The sequence below is a fragment of the Canis aureus genome, chromosome 4 (assembly GCF_053574225.1).
Source record: "Canis aureus isolate CA01 chromosome 4, VMU_Caureus_v.1.0, whole genome shotgun sequence".
In the NCBI taxonomy this organism is placed as follows: domain Eukaryota; kingdom Metazoa; phylum Chordata; class Mammalia; order Carnivora; family Canidae; genus Canis; species Canis aureus.
The window spans coordinates 19203605-19216486 of record NC_135614.1 but is presented as its reverse complement, the minus strand read 5'-3'; the positions used below and the strand labels follow the sequence as shown (position 1 = coordinate 19216486).

At 34.5% G+C, this 12882-nt stretch overlaps 1 protein-coding gene across 2 annotated transcripts in view; it reads left to right on the top strand.

Moving 5' to 3' along the window:
- The window catches only part of CTNNA3 (catenin alpha 3), a 1688099-nt gene that overhangs the window by 1597177 nt on the left and 78040 nt on the right, over positions 1-12882 (top strand). For both annotated transcript variants that reach the window (XM_077894689.1, XM_077894690.1), the window contains exon 16: positions 3851-3956. In XM_077894689.1, the coding sequence (XP_077750815.1) occupies positions 3851-3956 (106 nt within the window). The remainder of the gene's footprint in view (positions 1-3850; positions 3957-12882) is intronic.

The window sequence follows — 12882 nt, the reverse complement described above, 5'->3', positions numbered from 1 at the left end:
TATTCTGTTGGAACTATGAGACAAATTTAGCTTGTGTTCCTTGAGGCTATTGTACATGAACAAGTCACTGTTGGCGGACCTCTTAACCACCCAGCTCCTAAATCTAACCCTTGTCTTTGCTGTCTCTTGCATTTATGGTAACTGCCATCAATGGCTGAGGACATCTTTCTAATATTTTTTCCTATATATATTTTATTATCTTTTTCTTGAGGTATAATTGACATATAACATATTAGTTTCAAGTATTAAAAATGATTCGAGGGCAGCCCCAGTGGCTCAATGGTTTAGTGCTGACTTTGGCCTGGGGTGTGATCCTGGAGACCCAGGATCGAGTCCCGCATCGGGCTCCCTGCATGGAGCCTGCTTCTCCCTCTGCCTGTGTCTCTGACTCTTTCTCTCTGTGTCTGCAATGAATAAATAAATAAAATCTTTTAAAAAATGATTCGATATTTGTAAGTGTAATTATCACAAGTCTAGTTAACAATTAAAATTAATATTTTAATTTTATCTTAGCGTGTTTTATTGGGAGAAGTATAAGATAGGTATTAAAAGCAGATTCTGTGACCAGATTGCCTGGGGTCAAATCCTGTCTCTAACACTTACTACCTGTGTAACTTAATAAAAGATGTATTTAACATCTCTATTCTTCAGTTTCCTCATCTGCAGGATAAGGATAACAATAATTCTAAACTCATAGTGTTATTATAATGATCAAATCAGTTTGTGTATGGAATAGTGCCTAGCCCATAGAAATGCTAAATGTGTTAGCTACTGTTATGGAATAAAATATATACTATCATTGTATTCATTCATTAAGTGAGCCACAATGTCATGGGACTTATTCTATATGAATAGCAAAGGAGAAGAAGATTAAAAGGATGGTTTTTGATCTTGAAAAGGGAAGTAATATTATGTAATCAAAAATGTATGGGTTACCAAGTACACAATATATTATAAAGTTTTGTTTTGTTTTGTTTTTAATCACTGGCAGAAAATATCAAATAATTTCATAGATATTTTCTGTCTCTGAAAAGACAAAGCTGTTACTAATCAGCTGTATCATCTCATTTCTTGTGATAATCCAAAGAGAAAGGAGAGGTGGATGCCAAAAATGGGGTGAGGGTGTGGGAGGAATGGGAGTCAAGGTTGGAGCAGGGTCAAAAATGGCTGAAATGTTATACCAATAAGTTGCTAAGGTATCTCTTTCACTTGCCTAAAAGACTTTTCCATGGCAAGCACATTGCTTTCCCATTATACCTTCTAACCTATATTTTAATGATTAGTTGGCAGACTCCCTACTCCGGAGCTAGATCTGCTGTCCTTTCAGAGGAAATAGATTATTATCGCAGCCACCATTTATCAAAGGTTTCTGGCCTCCACTTTCTTTAAAATATTTCTAAAGTTTATCCCATCCTCTTCTGGGTATCTTTCTCAGTTGGATCCAAACTCAATGATTTAAGACACAATTTGCTGACAGGAGATCCTGAGAACCCATTATGAAAATGAAGGCAGCAAACAACCTTTGAATGCGTTTCCCAATTTAAAAAGCCTTCATTACATAGCACTTCAGCATTTCAGGCTGGAATGTTAAAAATTTATCATAGTTTCAGTAATTGCAGCTTCCTCTGGAAGCTTGGCATGATATGGAATCATTTGTAAAATGTGTATTTTGTTTGGCACTCAGTAGGAAGCTTGCCAGGCAATACATTTAATTAGGAACATGAAGAATAGAATAATTGTGGTCTGTCATTACTTTTAAGTTCTACATGTGTTTAAGATAGTGGTCTCATAACAATGTATGAATTTAAAGCGAAAGGTAATTTCCTTTTCATCACTCTAGGGTTTTCATATTGGGAAATATATATTTTGATGGGGAAGTGTACATTAGCTTGCATTCCTTAGATGTAATTCTGTCCATTGTCTAAGCTACTAGAGTGTTCGCTGCAAACAACCTTTGTCCATTGCTTAAAACCTGGAATATTGATACATTGCCTTTCAAGCTTAGACAGCTTTATTTAAATTTAACTTTCTCTAGAGATGCATGGAAATAATGAAGCACATTGCCTTTTGTGAACATAACCATGTACATAACATCTAGTTCTGCTTGATGCATTAAGTAAATGTGATAAGAGCAACTCAAACATTGTAGTAATTAATGTCAATTTTTTAAAAAATCGCAAAGCAACCTATGCTAGTATATCCGGAGGAGAAATATGGTGATAACGATATACCAGGGCCAGGTTTTCACTGTGTTAAACATGGAATTCCATTCTTACTGGAAAACCTGCTTATAACGAATTTGAGAGGCATCATGAGAAAAATGCAGTGAAAGGGCCATTTTGGCATACAGGGCACAAGTGTTCTGGTATTCCAGTTTTTAAGTATAGAATACTCTCATCATTTATCTTTGCATGAATCCCCACTTTTGTTGCTACACAATGATAGTCTCCTTAGTAAGAGATTTTCCTCTGTGATAAATCTCATTAGATTTTGTATCAGGACATCTATTCCAAAGACCCATCCAAGGTGTAAATAAGACAGGGACAGAGATTGTTTCTGTTCCCCTCCTCTTCTAACTCCACTGTATTTTGACCTCTTAGAATCTTCCTTTTCTCACACTGACCAGCTTAATCTTTCCTCACACCTCCTTCACTCTCTGCTCTTTCAGAAGCATCAAAACACTTTTGATGATGTGAATCATCACATCACATCACTGAATCATAAGTGATTCAGTGATTCCTTCCATTCATTCTGTGCTAAGGACAAGGAACAGAAACCAAATTAGAATGGTCAGCATATTGACAGACAGAAGAAAGTAAGGAATCAGACACAGGGAAAAGAGTGGTTGGGGTGTATGGAAGTTTCCATTCTTTAGGTAATCATTTATTTTTGAAGAAAGAGAAGATAGAAAAATATTTCCTTATGTTATCCCCGTCCGAAAGTGTAAGACATGCACTTTTCTTCTTACCTGTCTTGTAAATCTCATAAGTGAACCAAATTATTATTCCATGGCATTTGGAAACAAAACTATTTTAAAGTAACAACTGCCAACAATAACAACTGGTGATATTAAATGCTTATTTTCTATAAAGCCAAGTTCTGAGCACTTTTTAGACAATGGATCAGATAATCATTAGAATGACTCCATGTGGCATGTGCTCCTACTACCTACCACCAAGGAAACTGGGACATAGAGTGTCTATTTATCTCATTTGACTTAAACAAACAATATGAAGTGGTCCAAGATAGTGTGACTCCAGATTCATACTCAGTGTTACTATGATGCTACAATGCATTGTGGAGAAGATATGTGGCCAAAACAAAATGCAGTTAACTGGAAGACTATTTAAAAAAAGGATTATAAATAGGAAGATTAAAAAGTATACCTGGTGATGAAAATGCAATGTTGAATATATATATAGAATATTCAATATATATAATGAATATTCTATATATATATATTCAATATTCTATATATATATATTTCAACCATATATATATATATGGTCCAAAATCTCATATTTCCTCTTACAATTAGTAAAATACTATTGCTTTGAGATATCTACTATTAAAAATACCTGAGAATGAAAATCTAATGAAGTCCATCTTCTTGGCAGTATCTCCTGAATCTCAACACAATGAGACTTCTTTTGTTTTTCATTTTCCATTTAATATTGCTATCTAATTGGTGTCTCTCCATAACTGAAGGATGTAAAGTGAATGGCCAGTACTCCGGGGGGGTGGGGGGGGTGGGGAGGCAGACTCATGTGTGTGTGTGTGTTTGTGTGTGTGTTTGCATTTGTATCTTAGCATAAGCTACTGCAACTAACATGTATTCTTCTACTTTAAGGGGCAAAGGACCACTAAAGCATACCACTGATGTGATCTATGCGGCTAAAATGATATCAGAATCAGGATCAAGGATGGATGTCCTTGCTCGGCAGATTGCAAACCAGGTGAGTTCTCTAGAAATAGACATGATGAAAGTCTTTTTAAATTGCTCTCTACCATGCAACACTGATTAAAACAAAGTTGGATTTTTAATTTATTGGATTGCTTTTTCCTAAGTTATAATTCAAAAATCTTACTGCATAATTAATACACAAGTAGTGAGCAATTCATTCTAAGGAAGATTATTTCTTAAGGCATTATTATTATTATTTTTAGTGTTTATTATTTCTTAGATTTTTGAGCATCAGAGATATATTAAATGACTTAAAATTCCAACTTTTTGAGTTTCAAATATGCTCAAATTATTATTTTTACAGGCACTAATACTCAGGTTTTTTTTTAATACTTTAGATTTCTTATTTTTGCCCTTCAAAAAATCAATACCTCCCAAAATTCTGTTAGGTTTTTAGTGTTAACCTTATATTCTGATATTTTATGTAAAATCCTAAGACAAATAATAATTAGTAGAATACTAATGAATAAAATGTGGAAAGAAAAAAGTGTGGAAAGCACATAACCCTTATGGAGACAAATGCTAAAGTTTCTAAGCACTTGGTTTCCTTCCTTCCTTTGTTTCATTTTTTTAAACACTTTTACTTGAAGTATAATTGACATACAATATTATATTCATGAATGTTATTTTCATTTCATGTGTACAAAATAGTGATTCAACAATTATATACATTACAAAATGCTTGCACATAAGTATAGTTGCCATCTGTCATTGTACAAGATTATTACAATATTATTGACTATTTTCCCTATACTGTCCTTTTCATCCCTGTGACTTATATATTTTATAACTGGAAGTTTGTACCTTTTAACTCCCTTCACCTATTTCACCCATCCTCCCAATCCTCTTCCTGTGGCAACAAACATTTTGTTCTCTCTTTTGTTTTGTTTTCTAATTTTTAAATTATTCTTAAATTCTATTTAATTTTTTAATTGAAGGATAATTAACATACAGGTTTATATTAGTTTCAGGTGTACAATAGAACTGTTCAACAACTCTATACATTATTCAGTTACTTTTTTCAGATTTCTCATGTCTCTGTTACAATTTTCTAAGCAGCAGCTACATTATTAATTACCTTCCCCCAACTTTAATTGAAAATTCTGTCAATTTCTTTAATGTATTGAGAAATTCAATTAATGTCTCAAACTGAGATATATAGTATTGTAGATTTTAAACTACTCACCTTCATAAAAAGTATTTCTTTCCTTTTGGGGAAAAAACACTTTTCTTTTTGACTTTGCAACTATTCCACATTATTTCATGCTTATATACTTTGAGGGAAACTTCTTTTGTACTGCTTCTTCTTATGTACTCTTTTTATTCTCTGTTTTTTGATACATGATCAATTTTAAAGTATATTATTAGATATTTCTAGATATATGGGAAAAGAAACAAGAATATTAACAGGGATGCCTGGGAGGCTCATGATTAAGTGTCTGCCTTCAGCTCTGGGCATGATCCTGGGGTCCTGGGATTGAGTGCCCCATGGATTCTGGCATAGAGTCCTGCAATGGAGTCCCACACTGGGTTCGCTGCAGGGAGTCTGCTTCTCCTTCTGCCTATGTCTGCCTCTCTCTCTGTGTCTCTCATAAATAAATAAATAAATAAATAAATAAATAAATAAATAAATAAATTTTAAAAAGAATATTAACAGAGACAAACAGTTTTAAAGATTTTATTTATTTATTCATGAAAGGCACGCAGAGGGAGAAGCAGGCTCCATGCAGGGAGCCCTATGTGGGCCTCGATCCCGGGTTTCCAGGATCAGGCCCTGGGCTGAAGGCAGGTGCCAAACCGCTGAGTCACCCAGGCTGTCCAAGATTTCTTGAATATACGTATATATATGTTTTAGTATCTTGCTACTTTGAGCATTATAAGCACTTTATTACTCTTTAGTATTTAGTATTTACAGATGAAAACAAACTCTCTCCTAATACAATTCAAAATACATTATGAATAAGTGATTGAAGCCCAAATCCACTTAGAATTTTCTGTATTTTAGAATTTTATTGCATTCACTTTTATGAGAGAGATCAAATAATAGTAGAATAAGTGAAACCATAATGCATTAGAAGGATTTATGTGTACTGCTAACCTTTTAAATATTTAATACTTGCTACCAGTGTGCTTCTGTTTCTTTTAGAATGTACAGTTTTCAAGGTTCAAATAGTTGTGTCACTTGGAAGTTTTTTCCATATATTGATCTTTTTTAATTATGTCAGAATCACCTTGCTACAAGTACTTTTATAATGTAGCTTTATTACATTATACCATTGTTTTTAGCTTTATCCATGGTAAATGGATACAAATGTATCCGTTATACCATTGTTTTAGCTTTTTTACATGGAAGAAAATAAAAGTATTGTCTGACTTTCATACAGCTTGTACATTTTAGGAGAAGATTAAAGAAACAGTCATTGAATAATGAAATTATAGATGGCCCTCTTTGGCTTTTTCCACTTCATATAGGAGAGTAGTTTCAAATGAATTACTTTTGTTCTAAACAAATAGGGTTCTGAAGAATCAAAAATGAGAATTATGAAACTGATTGTCACTATAGAGATCATCTGGGGAGATTGTCTATGACTGTGCTTCTGATATTATTTGATAGATTAACAACAACAAAAAACTTAGACCGTAAATAGTATCTGAAATTTATCGTGGAATGCAAATGAATAATATAAGCAAGGCAATTTTCAGAGTGTATGTGTATTATGAAAAAAATATCTGTTGGAATATTGATTGCTTTCTATTTTGAACAACCTAATTCAAAAATTTTTAATAATTTTTATGATTTTTTTCTTGTCTATTTGCTACTAGAGTGTTAGAAGATCAAACATGAATCAGTTTTCAATTCCACCCAACATAGACTTATGATATCTATATCTATCTATCTATATATAGTGTTAAATGAAATTAGTTTCATTCTCTAACATTCCAGAGTTAAAGTTCATATGCAGAGAGAATGAAATGAAATTACAATAATGTTCCTAATTCTATCTACTTGGACTTCCTTTTTTCCTTTTTCTTTCTTTCTTTTTTTTATTTTTTTCCACTCTTCTTTCCTGTTTTTCTTCCTTGAACATATGTTTATTGTGTGTAGCCAAATACAATTTACTATTCTGACTGTATCTTAATTAGCTGTTTTAACATCTAGAACTCTAACATAAGCTCAATTGTCCCAATCTTTTGGGCTTTGGAGGTATCTTGACATGGTGTGGTAGGTCATATATGCCTTTCAAGATGTATTGCTTAAGTTCTGTAGAACTCTGGTACAAATTCTGTCTATATTCCTAAAGGAATAAATTGTAATAGCTAACAACAGTACAATTGCTGTTGTTAGCTATTACAATTTTTTTTAGGATTTTATTTGAGAGACACAGAGAGAGAGAGGCAGAAACATAGAGGGAGAAGCAGGCTCCTCACAAGGAGCCTTATGCAGGACTCAATCCCCACACCAAGGATCATGCCCTGAGCTGAAGGCAGATGCTTAACTGCTGAGGCATCCAGGTGTCCCACTATTACCATTCTTAAACATGTTCCTCATGAATAAAGAGAATGACAAGTTAGAAAACTACTCTTCTTCAAATCCAAGATTCTAGACTCTTAGTACACATCTCTTTCTATTCTTCAACTCTACACTGTAATTCATGGTGTTAAGCAGGTATTCTAAATTAGATGAATAACACCTCAAAAGGTAGAAAAAGTACATAGATCTAAATTAATTAGAAAAGCTGTATATCCTAAATAGGAATGAGATGTACATAGGAACCAAAATAAGATGAATATCTGGTAAAGTGTCTGGCATAAGGGGAGGACAAAATTAGACTTTCTTACCACTGAAGCCTATAATACTCCTTCACTGTAATTTTGCCAAAGCAAAGATATCCACAATATCTGCTGGGTACCTCCACCTCATCATAACTGAACACAATTAAAATGAAATTTTAGTGTTAAAAATAATGAAAACCAATGCTAATTCAAGAAAGCATGGCATTTAGAAAACAAGATGAAGGATTACAAGCCAATTCACACACAATACATTTAACTATGAATGAAACAGCTGACAAATGCAATCTATATTGATATTTTGACAGAATATTGTCAGTGGCTTGTTTCATTTGAATTGTTTCCCTACTGATGTTGTGAGAGTCAAAAATGCATTTTAAAACATGTATGCAAAAAAGAATCTTCTGAAGCATTTATTATATTATTCTAACATGTCCCTTAAGAATATAATTTCCAGATGCATCTTATGACAATATTTGTATTTTGATTCTGTTATCTACCTAAAATTTATTTTGGGCAGATATTGATGCTTAGATTTGTTCTCCAGATTAATGAACTTTATAAAAAAATTAAATGCATAGCAATTCTCAGGAATTAAATAGGAATAGATAGATACTAAAATATATTATTTTTGTATCTTTTTTTTTAAGTGCAGTTGACACACAGTGTTACATTAGTTTCAGATGTACAACACAGTGATTTGACAACTCTATCTGTTATGCTGTGCTCAGGACAAGTGTAGCTACCATCTGTCACAACACAATATTATTATAGTACCATTCACTATGTTTTCTATGTTTGTACCTTTGTTTGCCTTTTATTCCATAACTGGAAGCTAGTATCTCCCACTCCCCTTTACTCTTTTGTCTATCCCCTACCCTTCCCCTGTAGCAGCTATCAATTTGATCTCTGTATTTATGAGACAATTTCTGCTTCTGTCTGTTTGGTTGGCTAGTTTATTAGATTCCACATATAAATGAAATCATCTGGTGTTTGTCTTTCTCTGTCTGACTTATTTCATTCAGTGTAATACCCTTTAGGTCTATCAATGTTGTTGCAAAAGGCAAGACCTCATTCTTTTTTATGGCTGAGTAATAGAAACCTCAGTTTGCTAAATAGCAGAAGTGATCCACATCAAAAGGGAAAAAAATGTTTCAAGTGTTCTGGGATTCAAGGTGTAAAATCATCCCAAATTAGTAAGTGATCATATTTATTTATTTAAAAAAGAGTTTATTTATTTATTCATGAGGGACGCACAGAGAGAGTCAGAGACATAAGCAGAGGGAGAAGCAGGCTCCATGCAGGGATCCCTATGTGGAACTCAATCCTGGAACTCCGGGATCATACCCTGAGCCAAAGGCAGATGTTCAACTACTGAGCCACCCAGGCATCCTGGCAACTGACCATCTTTAATAGGAGAGAGAGAGAGAAAGAGAGACAGAGACAGAGACAGAGAAAGCACTCCTTATTGAGATGGTTAATAGAAGGAAAAATAGGTTTTATAGTAGGTAAGGTGTGTTATGAAAGAGTTGAAGATTATATGTGTTGAGTATGAAATGATGGGGCAAATAATGGACTGGGAAAATCCATGTGTATCTTCTGGAGAAAGGACTGGATGACTAAGATTTCATTATTTGTATTTTGTAATAGTTGAAGCTGTGATAGTGTGTACTCTTGCTTAAGAAGAGGATGAGAATGAAAAGATGCCCAAGAACAAAAACCAAGAATGTGAATGAGGCAACATTGAAAAATTTTTAGAAGTCATGATTGTGAAACACGAAGAGAGATGAGGATTATAAGGTTGAGGGAAGCTTTTTGTCCTGAGGGATATTATGTTGAAAGATTAAAAGATAGAAAAAGGAGACATTAAAAGTGCAGAAAAAGATGGGATTATTGGTAATCTATGATCCTGAGGAACATGAAATGAGACAGCCTCTGAACTGGAGTAGAAGTGAAGAAATGAACCCTGAGGGAAGGAAAAAGTCATGGACTCAAGCCCTTTGCTATTACTGATTGCTTGAAATTTCTGTTCTAGAAATTCACACCGACACCTAATGCTTTTTATTAACAAACTTTGTCAGCGTAGCAGAATTTAAATGGCTGTCTGTAGTTACAAAAGTCATTTTAAATGTGTATTAAATAAAATTTATATTCCAATGTGGACAAAAAGTTGCAAAGCTTATGGAATAAAGATCTTTAAAAGTATTCACTTTGCTAATTCACTTTTAAGATTTGGACTGAAAGGTAATAAATGTTTTTTACTTTTCTCTCATTCTGAAATGATGTATTCTGTATTGGTACCAAGCATCTTGCTGGAAGAGTGAAGGCTGGTTTAGTTGTGAGAAAACCACCTAGGCTCACATGCCATCTACTTGCCTGCTTGCCTGTAGTGAGTGTCCCAGTGGTTAAAAACAAAACAAAACAAAACAAAAACAAAACAAAACAAAACAAAACAAAAATCAATGTATTAAAAGGTTAACCAGATGTCTTGGTCAACATTTCCTGTCTTAATAAACTGGGAAATAATAACCAATATGTGCTATCCTATTCAATCACTTGAGTTGCCTAAAAGTCACTAACAGTGTTCCTTTAAAAGTTTGTTTTTTTTTTTTTTTTTTAAGATTTATTTACTTATTTGAAAGAGAGAGCATGAGCAAGAGGAAGGACAGAGGACAGAGAGAGAATCTTAAGCAGACTCCCTGCTGAGTATGGAGCCCTACTCAGGGCCGATCCCAGAACCCTGAGAGCATGACCTGAACCAGAGTCAAAAGCTGGACACTGAGCCACCCAGGCACCCCCAGAATTATTTAATACAAATTTTGTTTGAAAATAAAAGTCAAGGGCATGAATGTTTTAAAGATCTAGGGCCCAAACTTTTTCTATCATCCTCTTGAAAAAATATAAAAGGTAGAGGGAACATTATTTGCTTTTTAAAGGGAGTTTGGCAGATAATAGAAGAGCATTCTTTTTTTCTTTTCAAGATTTTATTGATTCATAAGACACACAGAGAGAGAGAGAGAGGCAGAGACATAGGCAAAAGGAGAAGCAGGCTCCTTGCGAGGAACTTGATGTGGGACTCGATCCCAGGACTTCAGGATCATGCCCTGAGCTGAAAGCAGATGCTCAACCACTGAGCCACCCAGGTGTCCCTAGAAGAGCATTCTTAAAGTGAGAATGATTCGTTCTCCTGATTCTGCTATAAGGCAGCCAAAATCGACTCAGAAAGGCTAAGTGTCAATAGAAAAGAGGCTTTAATGACTTTTCTGGTGTGGAATTTACCAACTGTATGTTTTTCTACTTCACCTGTGTAACTGACTATGGTCTTTAGATGTAACCAGGAATTCTTATCAGTTCTGGAAATAAAGGGTGAATCTGGGTCAAACAAACTTAATTTCAAAAGTTGAACTTCACATTTTGTACTCACTTGACTCACTGTTTCCTTAAGAGAATTAGACAATCATAGTATGGCCATGGCCTTGAAGAGTCTCTTGAGAGAAACTATATGTTTTGCTTAACCTTGGGTGATTGCAGCATTGGTTATTGGTCAAGAATATAATTATTAGGGGTGCCTGGATGGCTCAGTTTGTTAAGCTTCCGAGTCTTGATTTTGGCTCAGGTCATGATTTCAGGGTTGTGGGATTGGGTTCTGCCCCAGGCTCCATGCTCAGAAGAGAATCTGTTAGAGATTCTCTGTCTCTCTCTCTCTCTCTCTCTCTTCCCTCCCCCACTCTCTCTGTCCCTCTCTTGAATAAATAAATAAATTTTTAAGAACCTAATTATTATTTTGAATGTTCAATTTTATCATAAATGTGTAGTGGTACTGGTCTTTAACACTATTCCTACTTACAATTTACAAATAAGAGTGTCAATTTAAGAAATCAATTTACAAATCAGAGTGGCAATTAATCATTTATTATATAAGGTAAAACTGGCAGGAAGACTGATATTGTTCCTAGACTGTGAAGGAAGGGATGTGTATGTAGCCAGATCATGTGAGCTTGAATACCAGCTCTACCATTTATTAATTGGATGAGTCAGCTAACTTCTCTGTGCTTCAGTTTCCTCCTTTGCCAAATAGTGATAGAATCTACCTCTTAGAGCTGGTGATTAGTAAAAGAGTTAATAAAGGTAAAACACCTAGAATAGTATGTGACAGATAAAACACTATATGTGTTAAGGATTATCATTGAGTCCATCCATAGGAACAAAGAAGAGATATGGACCATCACCCAGTGAGGACAAAGAAAAAGGCACTTTGAATACATATCCTATAGGAGACATCATTGTGCAGTGAATGAAACAGAGAAAAGTGAATTCAAATCTTTAGACAAATCATATACTCTCTCCAAAACTCAGTTTGCAAATATGAGAAATAACATTATAAGCCCAAGTACAATGGCATGGTGAGATACTAACAAAATTATTCACACAAAGGACATGGCACATAGAACGTACTTAGTAATGATCAACTTCCTGTCATGATAAAACAATGTGATACCTTCTGTCATTGTAGGTAATTCTAAATAACTAGTTTTTGGTCTTTGAAAAAAAAATAAGTATTCTCTACTATAGAACAGTGCTGGAGACAGTGTTCCTATGAATTTTCTATTTCCTTGGAACTATGCAGTTCTTAGTGTTCTGTGATTTTTAAAAATGGATTTCCAATTCTCTTGGGTTAGTGATTTAAAATAAAATAGATTTTTAAAAAAGGTTTTATTTATTTACTTGAGAAAGAGTGACCACAGGTTGGGGGAAGGGCAGAAAAGGTGAGCAGGAGGGAGTAGCTGACTCCCCACTGAGCAGCGATCCAGATGCAGGCTTGATCCCAGTACACCGAGATCATGACCTGAGCTGAAAGCAGACACTTAACCCGCTGAGTCACCCAGGAACCTCTAAAAGAGATTTGAAAGTAAATATGTTTGGGTTCAAATCTGGCTCTACACACACCTCTTCACTCCTGGGGAAGTTATTATGTTTTCAAAATTTCTTTTTGTTTTTAAGATTTTATTTACTTATTCATGAGAGACACAGAGAGAGGCAGAGAGAGAGGCAGAGAGAGGGAGGCAGAGACAAGAGAAGCAGGCTCCATGCAAGGAGCTCTATATAGGACTTGATCCCGGGACTCC